The following is a 19,461-nucleotide window of genomic DNA, read 5'->3' as shown; positions in this document are numbered from 1 at the left end:
ACCACCACCACACATGCCACTTTACCTATGTCGTTGCTTATCCTCTTTTCCATCCTCGGTGACGACGGTGAGCACGATGTCCATATGATCCAAATTCGTTTGAACATGGCAAAGCTCAAGGTGATGGTTAAAACGCATTTAGATCAAAGTTTTAACCATTCCATTGTTTGGAGTGGTAGTATGGTAGGTATGATCCAAATAAGTGTACATCTAGTTTTTGTTCTAAGTCAAAGTTTTAAAACTTTGACAAATTTTATAGGGAAAAATAGCAGCACTTACGGCACTAAATTAGTATCACTAGATTCGTTTTCAAATGTAATTTCATAATTTACCAATTTGATGTCATATATGCTATTATTCTTTTCTATAAAGTTGGTTGAAATTTTAAAGCCTTGACTTGGGACAAAAGCTAGATATACACTTATTCGCGGATGGAAGGAGTAGATGGCATAGATAAGATTCTTGACGCTGTAGGAGGGGTCAACAAAACGTAATTGCTGGTCTTTCTTCCCTGTCCAGAGATAGGCTTGGAACCTTCCATCGTTTGCTCCCAATGAGATGGCAAAATTTTCTTGCACCACTACAACCTTTTAGTCGTATAAGGAAAATAGTGAAAAAAGGTGCCAAAACAAACACTTTTATCATTATGATACGGTACTATATTTATGCTTCCATTAAAATGAAGTTTGTTGTAACAATAATCTACAGAATTTTGGAAGGAGAAAGGGAGCATATGGAATTAAAATCTGATGTTCAGTTTTACATTTATCCCCAAGAACAAAACTCAACGCTGAACTAACTTTTGGAGAAAAAATAGAGCATATGGAATTAAAATCTGATGTTCAGTTTCTCATTGATCCCCAAGAACTAATACTCAATGTTGAACTATCAACATAAAAGATAAACTGAACCAAGTACCCAATATTTTGCAGTTAACTATTATCCCATGATTTGCAATCGTAGTGTTACTGCTCCATATAACTAGTAATCTCACTTCTGACGTGGGAAATTCACCAACCAATGCAACATGTTTGAATTTGTATTGCATTTAGAGCCACAATTACCTGCAAACTGAATCACCCAGAATAAAGAGCATCAGACAAACGGAGGAAGCAATAAATCGGGCTTCAATAAGATTTGGTCGTATGAAACATTTGGATTTCTAGGTGATACCCCACTTGTTGCGGTGGGAATATGTTGCAAATTTCAATATGATTTGGTCGTATGAAACATGTGGATTTCTTATGCCAAACTTTATGTGAATTAATACGAATGTAACTATTTGTATACCAAATGTAAATTATCTATGAAACGATTGTAAGATTACCTCGGGTGAAGAATAACTTATTCTGCACCCTGAGTAATAAATAGTATTAAAAATATTATATATGATATTTGATTATTGTATTGTTGCAAAATTTATTGAATATAGATAGATTAATGGGAAAAAACTAATAATGAAAGAAAAATCTCATGCATGTTGTGTTGGCTCTTTGAAGATGTGGCATGTGTACATGTTAAGATAATAGAGCTAGTGGGGATGAACTACTTAGGCACATATATAGGATTTGTTCATCTTCCATGCCGAGGTAAGCTATAAAAGAACGACTTGTATATTTTCATAAAGTCCACCTAGCTCAGATGGCTATGTGGAGCATTACAAGATGAAAAGGGTGTGAGTTCGGTTCTCACTTTTTTGTGAACTTCTACATGGAGAAGCAGGCCCGAGAGAGGCCCAACTCTACAATGACTCGGCATGGCGGAGCCCTTTCTTCCTTGAAACCGTTTTTTGCCCCGCTTTATATATAAAGCAACAACACCGAACAGACAGAACGATACAAAGTGGAGAGAAAACACTCTTACAAAGCGGATCAAAAGATACAACAAAAAACTTAGGGCTAGCCTACCAACTTGCCTAGGACCAACCAATGACACCAAAATTCCACGACAACGCCCCCAGGAGGGTGACGGTGCTAAGCGTCGCCTCTGCCGAGTTTGAGCACGGACAAGGGTTTTCACCCATAGCCCTGACACATGAACGAGACCCACGACTGCGCCTTCAAGAAGGGAATGACACCCACCGGCGCTGCAGTCGCCGGCACTAAGCGCGAAGCTTTTGCTCGGGAACTCGCTAATACCACCAGGAGGCACCCCTGCCACCCCCGAAGCGAGAGTCGGGCCAACCCCGCCAAATCCGAACACGAACGGAGCATCCTAGAGCCTTCCACCCCTACACACATGCCGCCCACACAGCCAAGAGGTGTAGGCACCACCGTCACCACGAGGCCTGCTAGAAAGCTCACCATGGATCCTGCCATCCAGGTTCGCCCCCCGGCATCCTCTGACAACTCAATACAAACGCCAAACACGAGGCCGCCTCTCCAACCAAGCCCCAAGCCTCCACCTCAACCTGGACAGAGAAGGACGAGACATGCGCAGGAGAGCAACCAGCCCGTGGCCAGGGGCCCAAGTCAAACCCCTGCAATGGCGGCTAGCCCAGCGGAGACCTTTCTTTATTTTTAGGAGTTCAGCCGGGCGGAGCCCTACCTTTATTTCCACGAGTTTTTACATTCACTGAAACTTGTATTGCGAGTTGATTGCCTGAAAATCGAGGGTGTTTACTGCAGTACTTTATAACGGACGGTCAGAAGCAATAATTACATTCATCTTGGCTTCTATTGTGAGGGTGCTTGGATACAAGGGACTATTTTTAGTCTGACTAAAAATAGTCTCTTTTAGAGGCTAAAGTTTCAAGCACCCCTGACTAAAGAGAGGCTAGGACTAGTCTTGAGGCTAAAATCTTTTAGTCATGGGAAACCTACTAAAATATGTATTAGCTCTCTCTCTCCTCATTTAATTCCTCTCCTTAGTTCTGGATTGGAGGGTTTGGAGGATAATAAATGCTCAATAACTAGATTTTAGTCTCTTTAGTACTTGGATCCAAGCATGGGTGAGACTAGCAAGTTTTAGTCCCACTACTTTTAGTCATGGGACTAAAACATATCCAAACATGCTCTGTATCTTCTCGGTGGAACGCCGCTGGAAAGATAAATGATGTTCTCAACTAGCATAAACTATTTCAATGACACAATATATGTGCGTCTGAATCCCTAAAAAACTCTTGGCTCCAATCGATCTATGTTAATGTTAATTAATGAATATTCCTTGAAATAAGTTTACTAAATTTATTTAGTTTTAAAATTGGCTATCATCCCCTCTCGTCTGAAAGGGTCTGTTTCAATTTTCACCGTTGATTTAATTAAGAGGGTGTACTGAAGCAGAACACATTCTATAAAGGTATTTTTTGAATTGCTTACCACATGGAAAAAAGTACTTTTAAATACTCCTTATGTTAAATACAATAGTCAATTCCTTGTATTAATAGATTTGTATCTATAAGATTTTTTTGACAGATAAAATAGTAAATAAAGATGTGCTTTAAATATTGTACGTCTAAGTGATACGTTATTGATTTTACCTAAGATTCGTCCAAGCATTTTCTTTTGTCTTTTATCCTTTTCTTTATAATTTGATTGTGTTACTTAGATGTGCAATAAATAAGGCACATCTAGACAGATCCATAGTAAATTTGGATTGAGACCTATTCCAAGACGGATTTAAACTTACTTTCTACTCCTTTTGTTTTTTACTTAGTCCGTGTATTAGATTTGGTCAAAGTCAAGCTTTGTAAACTTTGACAAAGTTTATAAACAAAAATATTAACATATACAATAACAAATCAATACCGTTAGATTCATTACTGTATGTACTCACATAATATAGATTTGTTATGATAAATGTTTATATATTTTTTAGAAACTTGATCAAACTCTACAAAGTTTGATTTTAGTCAAATCTGATATGCAGAGTAAGTAAAAACGAAGAGAGTATGGGGCCTTTTGTCCTCCGAGTTTGTATCCTATACGTACTCGACCTCGAGGCTAATAATGAGGACAACATATGTATCTCGTTTTGCACAGATATCTGAAATTCCAGATACAAACAAGCGGCAAAGTTGGGGCTAGGCGCACGCGCTCGCCATGAAGAAGCGCCTGGCAAACGGGAGCATAAAGTGCGATTCGCCGGGAGTCGATCGGCTTAGTGGCCTTCCCGACGACGTGCTCGGGCGCATCCTGGGCTTCCTACCCACCCCGCTGGCCGTGCGCGCGACCCAGCTATCGCGGCGTTGGCGGCGGCTGTGGCCGGCGCACGTGCTCGCCCTCAACCTATCCGTCCAGGACTGCAAGAACCGTGGCGTGGGGGTCCGGTTCCCCGACCTCTGCGCGCGTGCCCTCGCGCGGTTCCCGATCTTCTCCATCCCCTCCATCTCCCTCGAGTTTTGCACGCGCGACCAGATCGGTGTCGGCAAGGCCCAAGCATGGTACGCCGAGGCCATGGAGCGCGCGGCGGGGTCCGTGAGCGTCACATTGCTACGGGGGGCATTCACGCTGGCGCTCCCGCGGTTCACGCAGGCGGAGGCCCTGTCCCTGACTCTGACCCACAGAATCGATCTGGAGCTCCCGGCGGCCGGGGACGACCCGGTGCACTTCGGCAGGCTGACGGAGCTGGTCCTCGCCACGATGCAGCTGCCCGCCGGCTCGCCTCCGTTGCACGAGTTCCTGTCGTCGTCCTGCCCGCGGCTGCGGAGGCTTCGCCTGTCCTGCGTGAGAGGTGGCGAGGCCGTGCGCGCGCTGGTCCTCCGCTCGGACGCCCTCGTGGAGCTCGACCTCAACAATGTGGACGGCATGGAGAGGCTGGACGTGGCGGCCCCCAACCTGCAGTCGCTGAGCGTGCGCTCCTGCTTCCGTTTCCCAAGGAGCAACGACGTCGACGAAGACACCGAGGTGGTTGTCTCGGCGCCGAGGATGGACTCCGTCTGCTGGTACCGCAGCTACCCGAAGCGGCTCGCCACCCCCGACGGCAGCCTGGCGCGCGTCCGCCGGCTCTCCGGCCTCAAGCTCGCGACGCTGGGCCGGAGCGACATGTTCGACTTCCCTTACACGATGCAGCTGCTGCAGGCCTGCTCGCTCACCACCCAACACCTGGAGCTGGACCTGGTGCTGCCGGACGAGATGACCCTCGACAACTGGCTAGGCCCGGAGGAGCGGGGCTCGTGCGAGGACCTGATGACATACGTCCCGCCATTGCCTCGTGTCACCGTGCTCTCGCTCAAGGTTCGGTGGGGGGTGAGTGGTGGCGACATCGGGCCGTGCCTGGCCTCCGTCCTGTCGCGTGTCCCGAGCGTGGCAACGATTCACGTGGAACCAGCCCCGTACTGTCTCACCGTCTTGGTACGTGAAAATTCAATTTAATAAATATGGTATATGTAGTATATGCCACGTATGCATGATTTGTGATATTCTTTCCATCTCGTGTAAGCAGGGGGGCGCAGTCGTGCCGCGAGGAGAGTGCCGGTGGGGTCGTTGCGTCGTGGACGAAAGGGGTAGCGGTGGCCAGCTGGAGTCTCTCCGAGAGATCGTTGTCCACGGGCTAAGGGGAACGGACGGCGAGGAGTGCAACCTCGTCCAGGTTCTGCTTGGGACCGTGCCGCCGTCGATCGAGAGGATATCTCTCGGGTTTCACGACGCTACAGCCGCGTCGGTCGTCGACAAGATCGCAGCCGAGTTGCGAGGGCTCTTCCCTACTGGGTGTTGGAGCAGGAAGGCTTGCTCGACCACGCTCGAATGGACCAAACGCAAGCTAACTCCACGACAACGGAACTGATAAGGACATGACTGAATTTTGAAGGCGTGCGGTGCGGAGGCATAATCAGATATTGTTACCTCATACCACTTCATCTACTGCCACTATAAAGGCAAGAGAGGACCAAGAACCAGATCATCCTATCCATCAAAACCTGCAATCTGATGGTCTACATCCTTCCAGCATACTAAACGTGTTTTACGCTTTAATTACCCATCATACCATTACGTTAATTAATTATCCATCATACCATTGGGTTAACATCTACTAACGCTATCAACCATGCAATAAGCCACAGTTTATCGATGCCCCGCAGTAAAAAAGAAAGGAAACCGCCGCTCGCACGACCTCCTCCTTCTCCCGCACGACCTCCTCCTCCTCCCGCAGCCGCGCCGTTCGCCTCCCGCAGCCGCGCCCTCCTCCTCCTCCTCGCGTCGCCGGAGCCACGGGAAGCGGCCGCGGGTCGCCGGGAGCCTCCCCAGCCGCACGACCCCTCGCCCCGTCCTCCTCTACCGCACGACTTCTCGCCCCCTCCTCCTCCTCCCACGCCCTTCTGTCCATACGCTCGGCCTCGCCGCCGCGCCTGCTCGCTGCCGCTCGACCCCTTCCCACCGCCGCACCTGCTCGGCCCCTTCCCCCCGCGGCGCCCACGGTAGCCGTCTTACTCGCGCTCACTGCATCGCTCCTCCCCCACCTGCCGCGCTCCCGCTCCCTGTCCCAACGCAATCCTTCAATGGCAAAATCTCTAGCGCCCGAGAGGAGTACGTGAGGCAATGGAGGTGGCGGCGGCGGGCTGATGATGAACATGAGCCTGCTGCGGCTGTGGTACTACTGCGTGCTGTGTGCGTTGGCCGGGGCCATCTTGTTCGCCACGCTCCGCTACATGCCGGCCGTCGGCAGCGGCGCGGCCCTCTCCACCACCTCCGCCCTCGCCATCGCGCCGGCGCCTGCCGGAGTCGTGGCGAGCGAGCACAGGAAGAGGAAGGGTATGGCGCCGGCGCCGACGAAGGCGGCCGCGAAGGTGTTGACGAAGCCAATGGAGGTGGTGGTGTTCAACTTCGGCGACTCCAACTCGGGCACTGGCGGGGTGGCGGCGATAAGGTGGCTCTGCATCGCGCCGCCGGAGGGGCGCGCGCCTTCTTTCCCCACTACTTCATCTGTGAGTGCCTCCCTGTTCCCCTCCCCTCTCCTTCCGCCACCAATTAAGTAGATATTTGAAATTTAGTGATGAAAAGTTTAGTCAATTGGTTTTGTTTTTCATGTGATAATTAGCTATAGTTGGTCACATTTGGAATAGTTTGCAGAATTAGAAGCATGTTGACAGTTTGCAGAACTGGAAGTGTGTTGACAGTTTGCAGTAGTTGCCGGCTGGTGGCTACTTATGTGTTTTTTGAGAAACACATGTGAATAGCGTGACAGATCGGTGGAAGACAAGTTTAAGCAGGCCATGCAGAAGTCTTCCTCGGTTACATGATGCCAACTGTTCCCTCGGCTACAAGTTTCTTGCTCTGTACCTTGGTAAGTAGTCTGCTGCCATGATGCAACAATGAAACAGTTGCTCCTTGTTCATTCATAAATTATATTCTAAAGGGTTACCAGTGTATTAGTGATTCAAGTTTAACCTTTGGCAATTTAGTCTGAAGTGTTTGGAATTAAACGTTCAGTTTTTTGTTACAATATCATTCACGTAATTCATTGAATTTTGAGCTCCTACCAACTACTGTTACATCCAATTCTCAGCTAGAATGAACATTTGCTAATACAAACTAAAGTTAGTAACTTATTAGCATACATATGGGAGATATACTTGCTGACAACGTTTCTGTGTGCTGCTCTTGGCGACCTGGCCATTATATGCATGCATCCACAGTTCCACACAATTCAAGTTTATATTCTGGATGGATGTTGATCCACCAATCTGGTAGTAATGGTATAGATAAATTTTGTGTTTTACTTCTGTCCGAACAGCATAGTTCTACCATTCATTAGTTGTTATCTTTGTGTGGTTTGAAAAAAAAGTAGAGATAGGCAGATAAGTGAAAGATCATGCTTGTTGATGACTCGATGTGTGTTCGTGCTTTATTACATTAACATATGCAAGTTGATTCTTGCATACCTGCTGTCTGAACCTGTCTAAGTGTTGCCTGTTGCAAAAATCTTCCTTTGCTGTAAATATTGCCATTGTCCTCCCCATTCTCCAGGTAAATATCTAGGTCGAGAATACCAAGGTCTGAGGTGCATGCTTCAAGGCTGATAGCAGCACCTTGCTTCTTATTTTCTAGGGTCAGGCCGAGTCAATGCTATTTGTGATCCATATGGCGGGTTTCAGCTTATCAACTTGACAGATGTATGCAGTCACATCCCCATTTCCTCATTCTCTAATTATTTGGACCAGTTTCTAAACTTTTGAACAATTAATTTATTGCATTACATAGTGTCGAGGATGCTCAAGGATTAGAAGATAAACTTTTTATTATTGCAAGTGCATCTTATCTATGAAGCTAATATACCTTTTATTTTCTTACATAGTGTTGCAGCCAATCCCGTTAGCAACCGCTAGCACCCTCCCTGACACCCACACAACAAGGTAAATCGCGGCCTCCCTGCCAGGTATGACCCCTCATCTCTCTTTATCTTGATGTTGTTAGATTGATTCATCATGATATGACATTTCAACTAAGGATTAGACAACAATTGTTCTTCTATATGGATTTTTTTGGTGTAACTACAATATTTTACAAGATGAATCATTCTTTCATAGTAATCTCAGGGCATATTTTTATTTAGATAAGTGTGTACGTCTAGTTAATATTGTAAAAATTGGTGTTTTTCTGTTCCTCTTTCTCCAGTTTTCTTGCTACATTGGTCATGATTTCTGTTACTTTCTGACATTTCAATTTACAAAACTACTACACAAGTATGTATATGTGCCATGTCCCATGGACATACGTGGAACTTCCCATCTATAGAAAAATCTATGTGTTTATATCATTTTCAATCTTGACATAAAGAATGCCCAATACATGATCAAAATATTTTTATAAATTAGTGAATTAATAAGCTAGACTATAAGGTGCTCATCTGAATTGCTCGGTTTCTGTAAACTTCAAAATAAGAGTTGACAAACTAATTATGTCCATGTGTCGTAGAACACTTATTTTGCATGAATAATTTTTAGTTTATCATGAATTCTAATGATAGTACCAACTCCAGTTTCTTCTATTTTTTAGCCAATCAGGAAGTAATTATATATAACTGTGGTTAGACATTAGGTTGCAGTGATCATTGAGTTGTCGAGGATAAAGTGGGAGGCATCATCTGCCCAAGCCATCAGGTAGTCCTATGCTTACGTTTTTTGTTCCTTGGCATTGGTACTAATTATGATGATCTCAGTGCCGACAAGCAGTTATTGGGCTCTTCCCTCTGTTCGAATGATAATTTCTTGATTTGAAGTCTAGTAGTGCCACGGGCTGCTGGCTGTGTAATAATGTTACACAAACGGTCACCATATTAAAAGCTTAGTTTCACTCTTCAACGTAAATCCTAAATTGCCTTTTCCTTATAATGATTAACTCCTGGATGATTTTTGTTTAAGAGCAGAACTTTGTGAATGGAAGAGGTTATGAAGTTTACTCACATATTCTGGTTTCGGAAACAAAATAAGTAAGTCCAATCTGCGTGACCTTCATGTCCAGAACGGGGGTGATATAGTCAATGGCTCTTTTCACTTGTTCATTTCATAATAGCTATGGAGTAATGTTGTGCACACTATATTCAATTAAATTGGAAATTATTTGTAATCTACATTAACATATTGCTTCAGTGATTATCAGTGTGTGCTTTGCCATGCCAGATAAGTGAGAAAGGCCGCCGCTTGGTGTAGTGTAGGCCAAGGTGGAAGCGACTACTCACACATCTCTCTCCGCTTATTTCATATGAAATGTTATTAACACTTGATTTTCCTATTGCCATCTATTATTTGTTGTTTGTTTATAGATATGAATACGGTGCGCCAATTGTAGTTGTTGAGAGTGAGTGCAATACTAACATACTGTGATGTTGAAGAGGATGTGTATCTAAAATGTTTACAAGATAAGTGAAAACCATTATTTTTCAAGTGATGTTGATGTACGGGGGTAGGCACAAATCGAAACTTTGCTAAATCTGTTTTTTAGATGGTTTAATCTGATTTCTAAAACTGTTATTGAGCCAAATAAAGTAAATGGTCTTTTTACATAGCTTCAGTTCTACTTGATGAATTTATGATAGTCGAGAAGCGCATTGAATGGGATATATGACATTAGCATGTTGCTACAAAGTTTTGCTCTAAAGTTATCATCTATAATACCTAAATAGTTCATCCCCATTATATGATTTCTCTACGCATGCAAGCTATCCACGTCAGCAGGCTATCCACGTCAGCAATTCGGGTTGAGATCCTCTACAGTACCGTATGGTGCTGTAGTGTGGATGACATGTGGGGCCAGGTCTCACATGGCAGTGACTGTACAGCACCGTACAGTGCTGCAGAGGATCCTAACCCCAGCAATTCACGTCCGCACATCAATTTTGCTCTGTAAAGGAAGAAATCAACAAATTGTGTGATTTAATTTTTCTTTTGTACTCCAAACGAACAGAGCGGCCACAAAACAGAGCTATTCTCTTCCGCTTCCGTAACCGAGAGACGATCCAATCTAGCAGTTTCCCTCTTCCATGGTGAAACGCCTCCCCATCCATAAAAACGCACCACTAGCCGCATCTGGTCACCGCATGCATCATTATCCTCCATCCCTCCATCCCGATCTCTCCCGTCTTTCTCTGCTCAAGCCATTGATTGCCTCATGGTGCGCCACGCCTCTGCCCTCATCTAGTCATCTCCTTCTGTTGCGCCTTGCTGTTACGTTGGTTACCCACGACCTACCGACGCGCCGAGTCGTCGACTTGCCATTGCGGAGAAGCTGCGTCCTGGCCATCTGCCTCGCGCGATTCAAATCCTGGGAGAGCGGCCCCGCCCTGTCTAGAGAGGTCGCCGGTGGTGCTATCTTCTCGCATTGCCGGCGTGGAAGGTGGGAGTGGCCAGATTTGGACTTCTCTTTTTGCAATTAAGCAGGTGAACCTTCCATCCTGTTTCCGTGAGTGAGTTTAACAATTGATGTCCTTGATGATTGTTTGGTAGTAATATTCAACAAACAGCAGATTGGTACATGATCCTTACATACTGGCAGGGGTATCATCTCGGCTGTTGGCATTTGTCTGATTTGAGTTTTTCCAATGGAATTTATGCATGAGCACATATTCATTGTTCAAGTATTACATTCATAATAAGTAATTTGTTCCTGTTGAATAGCTCTATGTGCCACCATCTGCAAGTAGGCTCTCTCAATCTATTTTTTTATTAAATATCTTCCTGGATGTATACACAAGGCATAGTATAAGTTATCTTGCTGCTTTCTGAAAGCGTACTCAAGACCGTCTTCTTTCCTGCTTCTAATCACTGTCATCTTTCATTCTTCAGATTGACTGATTATAAGCATTACGTCCTACGTGGTGGTGCAGTCCAACTCTGAACACTTTTTTACTTTTTATTTTCTTACTGAAGGTTAATTCCCACACACGCTACAATCTGAAGGTATATGCAAATTTTATATTTCTGAGTTGATGTACATGTTTTACTACATATCATATTGGCTCGCTTCCTTTCTAATTGAAATTCCACAATAGTCCCTCTATACTTCCATCTATGTAAGTGTTCCATAGCATATCACACTGAAGAGTTTCTTTTGTTTGGTCGATGGCAGATCACCAAAACTGACTATTCTGGATTTGATATATTTTCGTACTGAAGACATTCCACAAAGGTAAAGAGCATATAATATGGATGCATAAATAGAATATTCTGGAGTTTCTTTTGCTTGGTTGATAGCAGATGACCAAAACTGAATAGTGTTCTAGAAATTATGAACTTTTTTTACAGGGATAAAAATTATGAACACTATAGTCTCTTAAGATAAGGATTTAGCTTTGTTAACTATTCATGTGCTAATTTTGCCCTGAAGAGTTTACTGGTGTCACAAGCTTCTCAAATTATGACAAAGATGCGAGTTTGTAATGACTATCTCACCATCTAGGTGCACCCCGGAATCCCCAAAATAATCAATTAAGGTGTATATATTGTCCTAATATTCCATCAACCCTGTTACTGAACCATTAGGGAGGGAAATACTATTATCCACTGGATGCAACTCATGTTCTTCCTTTTCTTTTTTAGGAACACATTTGGCAATATCTTACTATATATTGTGTTGTGTATTGCTTGAGATGTCCAATGCAATTACTTTGTAAAAGTGCAGAAGTTTGCTTTGAGGGCATGCCATCCATAATCTTCTTTGCCGTTCCCCATGTCTTCTTATATTACTTAATGCTAATGCGAAATAAATGTATCTTCTCTGAACAACATAAATATCTTATTTACAGGTTGCTTTTGTCTTGATTTTTAGTTTCCTTTCAGCGATTTTTATGTATTAAATATTCGACGTTACTTCAACATGTATGGATATTTGGCGTTACTTCAACATGTACGCATACTGCTACGGACTCTATTCAGGGTTACCTACTATGAGGAAAATGGAGCAAGGTAAACCTATACCACACCTATATACATGGTAACTAACTGATTTAGCTTGGCACCACCATTTGATGCCATTTTTGTAAAGGTAATGCACCGATCAGTGGGTTAGTTTCTTAATTTGTCTGCAGAATTATTTTATCCAATCCATAATATTAGTCACAGGAGGAGCTTTCAGATAAAACATGTAAGATGCAACTAAACAGTATAGACATTTAGAAAGTGAAGCATTATGATTCTATCAGACTAGTGACATTTGCTTACTTCATGTTGTAGGATGGATCAAAGTAAATGTACTTGGAAGTTCTGATGGAAATTACACATAGTCAAGACCTGGGTTATAGTTTTGTGGTGATGTTTTAGCTGTATCTTTGAAGTTTTTTCCCTTGCAGAAGAAGCGGAGGTGGTAGCCTATATATTGGAGCTTTAAATCAGTTGGTTCCACATGAAAATGACCATATAATCATTTGTTCTGATTGTGTTTGCTTTCCAAAATTTGGATGATAAAGTAGGAGGATAGATCTTACTTACCCGTGTACCATTATAGCCATGCATCGTTTTAAAGTATTGTTGCCAAATAACAATAATTTATTAATTGTTTTCTCTTCTTTTTTCCTACAGATTCTCATCCTTTTAGGAGTCAATTTTAAGAGTAAAACACTAATTTTAGACAACATTTCCCGCAACAACGCGCGGGGAATCATCTAGTATTAGATATGATGAAGTAACCGATGTGCATACAAATATCGATCCACATTTATGATTCATTATAAAGGGCAACCTGGTGCATGTAGCTCCCGCTTGCGCAGGGTCCAGGAAAGGGTCCGACCACTTTGGGTCTATAGTACGCAGCCTTTCCCTACATTTCTGTAAGAGGCTGTTTCCAGGACTTGAACCCATGACCTCATGGTCACAAGGCAGCAGCTTTACCACTGCGCCAAGGCTCCCCTTCATTTATGATTCATTATCCTTGTGTTAAAAATCATCCATATTATACTTCTCTTTAAAAGGGGAAACAAATGTTGTGATACATTTGGTTGCATTGAAATGCTAAAATTCGAGAGCTCATATATTTGCATGAGACAGTAGTAGGTAAGATGCCTAAAATGCTGACGTGATACATGTAAGAGAGAAATATTATGATTTAGGCAAGTTTGTGAAGTGGTACATCTCATCAAGATTAAACTTGCAAGTCCATGGATATATTTCAAATCATTGCACATGTAGAATTACAAGTAGCTGTGTGTAGATTGAAATTATAAGCTGGGTGTTGGACCAGGAGGACTTGCTCGACCACGCTCGAATGGACCAAACGCAAGCTAACTCCACGACAACGGAAGCGATAAGACATGACTGAATTTTGAAGGCGTGTGGTGCGGAGGCATAATCAGAAATTGTTACCTCATACCACTTCATAGGCAAAAGGTGGCCCCATTTTTTAATGAGATATACTCCAGACTTCGTCGACCCGAATACACAGAACAATCGACGGTTTTTTTTGGGGAGCTCCTATTGCGCGGTGTAGGCGGCCGTTGGAGAACTGGCGCCTACAGCGACCAGCCATGGGCCATGGCCCGTTAAGAGAAGATCGCTCCCTCGCTCCCCCTTCGGTTCGCTCGCTCGCTCGCTGAAGAAAAACTAACTCGCATCGTTGGCTTTTTTTGGTCCGTGCTACGCTTCTTCTTCAGGGAAACGACCGGCCTTCGTTTTTTTACAATTTTGAATATGTGTGTGAAAAAAAGGGCCGTATATTATTAGGAAAAGTTCATCGATTTTGAACAATGAAGTTCAGAAATCTGAAAAAAGTTCATCAATTTTGAAAAAGTTCATAGGATTTGAAAAAAGTTCATCAGATTATAAAAAGTTCATCAAATTAAAAATAGTTCACTGGATTTGGAAAAAAAAAGTTCATCGAATCGAAAAAAGTTCATTCGATTTGAACAAAAGTTCGTCGAATTGAAAAAAGTTCACCGGAATTTGGAAAAGTTCATCAAGTTTTTGAATAAGTTCAGAAAAATGTTTAAAAGTTCATTCACTTTCAAGAAAAGTTAATCGAGTTTGAAAAATAGTTCATCAAATTGAAAGAAGCTCATCGGTATACAGAAAAAGTTGACAAATTAGAAATCATCTATTTGTAAACATTTTTCACGCATTTAAGAAAAAAAGGAAACAAGAAAAGAAAGGGAACAAACGCAGGAAAAAAAGGTATAAAAAGATTGAAAGGAGGCGCCGCTGCAGGCGCCGGTTTGCGGAAAGAGCTATAACCGGCGCCAAATAGGAAATGCCGTTTTTTTGTTGTTGAGAAAAACGACAGACAATTGTTTTTAGACATACGATAGACAGTTATGATTATTGACAGGGGCGGACCCAGAATTTGGCAGGGCCCCGTGCTGAGCCATGTAAATGGGTTTTGGGCTATTACTTTCTTTTATTTATTTTTTCTAGATTTTAAAGAGCATATGTTGTAGTTTTGGGCCGAAGCAACGGACTAAAGCCCAGGCTGTCCTGGGTGCAGGTCCGCCCCTGCTTATTGATGGTGTTGAAAACATGGTCAACCTAAACAATAAGATCAATCTCTACATGCAACCGAATAATTAGCAAAATTTTGAGATAAACAAAACAACCTGCGGACAAAATATGAAATTTTTGTTTAACATAGTGCAACTCCAATAACGCGTAGTACATGAGGTCTTGCCCTGTGGCGGACCAACACCTTGACCCATGGGGGCGCCAACCTTTATGCGCACTAGATGACCAGTTGCGCCAATGGCGCAAAGGCCGAGAGCAAGTCATGTATTGAAAGAGTATATATTAATATTATTCCGGCACATATTAAAGTGATAAACATTAGACAGAGTCATCGCTGCACGTTTGACCATGGCGTAAAAAGCAAGAGCGAGCCAAGCATTCAAAGCATGTGTATGAGATTGATTTTGAATCAACTTAAAGATACTTATATTCCATTACATGAAAGCTTGATGCTTAAAAGAAATAATCAGATCACTTGGTAATAGCATACATTGGCATTAAAAGACAGGCTATATTAGGAAAGGCCGAGAGCAAGCCATGTATTGAAAGAATGTACATTGAAGATGACTTTATCATCTAAGCAACACTTAATGGTGGGTTTGTTTGGTGGACTGTCATTGCCCAAAGCACAAATGCGTTCCATACCATCGTCCTCCCCAATAATACTTATTTATTTCCTATAGAATGTCCTATGATTGTAAAGTTGTATCGTCAAGATAATCTCCAACATATCTTATCTATAATAGGGTATGGTTCGGATCTAAAGAAAAACAACAGAGAAGCAACGCCTGCAGAAGAGTTCAGATAGTTACATAACACCTTAGTACCTTACTGGGCATTCCAGTGTTCCTGTGCAAACACACTAATAAACAAAATGTCCAGTGAAAGATGCGAGCCACTTTGCTAATCACATAGTCATTGAATGGAGTAGCAACCAATCCTTTTAGTCTGCTAGTAGATATGCGTCAACAGTTATGATTCTTTTTGTACATCTCCCTTTGAAGCATTAGCACAAGATTGAGAAATAGAACCATATTTTCTCAGCGCTTTGAACCCTGGTTTCAGAATGATTATCAAAAATACAAATGTCTAGAGACAACAACAGAATGAACACAAAACAGTTCAGTATTAATGGAGGCTTCTCTACTTAAATCAGGACAAATCCAAATCAAATATATAGAGATAATACAAAGACCAAACTTCATGGCTATTGTTTCAATGCACAGTAAGCTGTATCTTTTATAAAATAGTGTCCCGATACAACTGGTAAGGAACAATTTGGTTCCAAGTACACAAGTAAAGGAAAAGGTAACATTCTTATTTTTGAGATATTAACAATAGTTTCTACAAAAGACTTATATATACCTAAGTACAGGAGGTACCTAGTTTCTACAAAAGGCTAGAGGAACTACATCTTCAAAAAAAAAAGCTAGAGGAACTAAAGCACAACTATCCATTGCTCCAAAGTAGAAATTAGAGATATAAAAACATTATTCTTTGGGTGGAATATTAATCAAAGCAGCAATATGCAAAAGTAAACAAAAAAAAAACGTCGCCGCGCATTCAGCTGAGCTCACCCCCTTGAACTTGCAAGATGTGTGGGAATCCCACAAGAATGAAAGGCCTCATAGATATCCTCCCTGCTGAATCTGGTGCCGGCATCAGCAAGTTCCTCACACTGAAATCAAGTGTCGTCCTGAGATTACGAACACCAAGGGATAACAGGAGAGAACAAAAGCAACAGGAAGAGGAAAAGCCACTGCAGCAGCACCGTAACGGATGTAGACGGCGACAACAACGAGGCGTACTCGACCTCAACCACCGGTTCCGACGTCAACCATCTCCATCTCTTGCGGTGTGGAGGCAGCCCAACATCCACTATTATTTGCAACAAACCTTAACTGGCCAGCATCTAAAATAATTGCCATATCGGCAAGGAAGGAACGACCAACACAAAGACACATTAGTTTGTCCATACACACGCATATAAAATAAAACAAGCTGAGAAGGAATTAACAAGCTATAGAAGTACATGTAGCCATTCAAAGAAAAGAACTGCCTAGCAGATAGAACCAAAGATGCATGGGCGGGCAAAAAAAATTGAATCTCGAATCAGACAAACCTGTCTGGTAGACGATGATGTTAGAACCAACAGCGAGCAAGACCTGCAAAATAATAGATCAAGCCTACACATCAGCCCGTGCTCAAAGAAGCGAGAACAACTGGGAAAAGGCAGATTGAGGAAGGGGAAAGGGAAACACAATGTCTGAGGAGAATGGATACGGCAGCGCCACCCTCTCCTCAACTGAGACTTCTCCATGAGCCGGATGGTGGGGTTACGGCAGCAGCGAAGCAGAGGAAGGGAGCCAGGGAGGGGATGCGAGAAACTACCTTTGCCATGAGGAGTCACAGGTCGTCCTTGTCACCTATCCCGCTCTGCCACGGACCTGCGTCTCCGGTGCTGATGCCTCACCACCGCGCACCCTCGTTCCCATCTGCATTTTCTTTCATGAAAGCACAACGGTACATCTCGGTGGCATCTAAGATAACATGAACAACCTCTGTAAAAGAGGCAGCAAAGCATGCATCCTAGTTAGCACCATAAGGTTACCGGTTCACGCCAAAAAGGGCTCCGTCAGGTCACCGGTCACAAGAGAGTTGGCCCTTGCAGTTCCTTTGATGAGAAGTTCCTGTTGAAACAAAAATACAAACACATGTAAGATTGGTTGCGATCGCGCAAACCACCTTTCAGATGCAAAGGCTCTATGCATGAGTAACAAAATTATCTGCATTCAAATGACATTAAAATATTCCGAGAGACCAAAATGTCAGCAATAAAGAGGAAAAAATAGCAGGTCACCACCATCAAGATTCAAATGGCACTTACATCACACTACGACATGGTTACCATCCACTGATTTCCATCAAAACCATTCCCAAACATATAAATTCCTCTACAGGTCTCTTTATCTTTAGTCAAATCTACATCCACTAATTACTGGAGATCTTCTATTGCTTGATTATCTTTGGTTGTTGTTGTACTGTCAGGATCACCACGAACAACAGGATCTTTGGTTGTTGCTCTATATGATGATCTCACCGGGAATTTCCGGTCTTCAACAACCAAATGAATTCTTACTGTTAGGATCACCACGAACAACACCATAAAATGAAACTACATTTGGCTGGTGAAATGAGTCGAGGATCTGTGCGTCTTTCCAGAAATCCGCTATTTGCAAATAGATCAGAACTAAAATCCGAACTCTTTTCACCGCTTCTTAAATAAAAAATAAAAAATGAAGCTCATCTCATTGGCTCCTCTCACAAAGAGTACTCAGTTTCAAAAATAACTGAATAAGGAAGCAACCAGCAGCAGGTAGTAGCACATGGCAGCAGCACAAGCAACAGCAACAGCCAGTAGCACATCGCAGCAGCACAAGCAGCAGCAGAACCAGAACAAAAGAGCACTAAAGATTGAACACATGTATAACAAGCAGCACACACATCTAGGCATCTAGCAGCATAAGTAGTAGTCGTAGCCCGCAAAGCAACAACACAAGCACACGACATTAAGCGAACAAGGGAAAGACTCACCCTCTTCTTTTCAAAGAATTCGCAATCCAAATAAGCGAACAACCATGGGGTCCCTTTATTAGTTATTTTGCAGCCTGTAGAATCAAATTGAAACGACGAGCGTTGCATTAAAGGAAAAAATCAACAACGGTTCATGGGTTAATGAGTCACCTCCGTGGTAGGCTATCTAAAAGCAAAATCAATCATTTACTATTACCAACGAAGGGAGAACAACTGCAGATCTGGATCGTTATAGATTTGAGAAATACCTGCTCAGGTAGATTGTTAGTAGCCGATGTAGGAGCTAGGGAAAGTTGGTCATATACTTCTTCATTATCCATTGACCCGAGCAGCACCCTTGGAAATCATAGAAACTACGAAACAAAAAAGAAATAAACCGGTTAGAGCTAAATAAACATAGCCTATCCCAACTTCACTGGATATGTAGATTCCCAAGGGAAAATACAGTTGGATAGCAAGATCCTCATGAGAGATTTGTAAACTAAAACACTAAAACAAAATAATAGTCTATTAAAAAACAACTGCACACACATATAAACATTCCCAGGTAAACCCAAAACTCAACATCAAGATGATCAAGACAAACAAACTACTAACCAGACCATGTATGATTGCGCAGCTAATTAGACATCTATATAAAACAGATCAATGCAGACAATTTCTATTTCATAGATCTCAAGTTCTACTTATTATGCTATTTCTTTGAAGCTGTAAGTATGTTTTATTTTAGCTCTTTACTTATGTATTCTCACTATATCACTCTCTTCTCTGCATCATCTCATGTTCTTGTACTTCTCCTTGTCTGTACAAGGCTACAACTTATGGTTTATCATCTCTAGAACTGATTGTGTCTTGCTTTCTCTCTATCTACTATCAGCTAGAAAGTGTCTCTCTCTTCTAAACACGTTTAATCTCTTATTGCTTCATATTTCAATAGTCCAATAAGGAGCGTGGGCCAAGATCCTCTCTTCCTCCTGCTAGTCTACTTCCTCATCCAAACACAGAGCAAA

The 19,461-nt window shown here is 42.7% G+C and overlaps 1 protein-coding gene and 1 long non-coding RNA gene across 2 annotated transcripts; one reads left to right on the top strand and one right to left on the bottom strand.

Annotated features, from left to right (window-relative positions):
- Positions 1-6,508: 6,508 nt before the first annotated feature.
- Positions 6,509-6,913, top strand: LOC119309870. Its single transcript, XM_037585772.1, has one exon. It carries the CDS (start codon positions 6,509-6,511, stop codon positions 6,911-6,913), a length of 405 nt encoding a protein of 134 aa, XP_037441669.1.
- A 9,203-nt stretch (positions 6,914-16,116) lies between these two features.
- Positions 16,117-18,732, bottom strand: LOC119305906. The gene is made up of 6 exons (XR_005148799.1): positions 18,700-18,732; positions 18,452-18,525; positions 17,249-17,547; positions 16,980-17,022; positions 16,629-16,769; positions 16,117-16,535 (listed from the first exon to the last, which is right to left on the bottom strand). It is a non-coding gene; the product is annotated as an uncharacterized LOC119305906 (long non-coding RNA).
- Between the last annotated feature and the right edge of the window lie 729 nt (positions 18,733-19,461).

This window comes from Triticum dicoccoides, chromosome 5B (genome assembly GCF_002162155.2).
Source record: "Triticum dicoccoides isolate Atlit2015 ecotype Zavitan chromosome 5B, WEW_v2.0, whole genome shotgun sequence".
Lineage (NCBI taxonomy): Eukaryota > Viridiplantae > Streptophyta > Magnoliopsida > Poales > Poaceae > Triticum > Triticum dicoccoides.
Note: the sequence above shows the minus strand (reverse complement) of the source record. Positions and strands in the feature narration are given on the sequence as shown.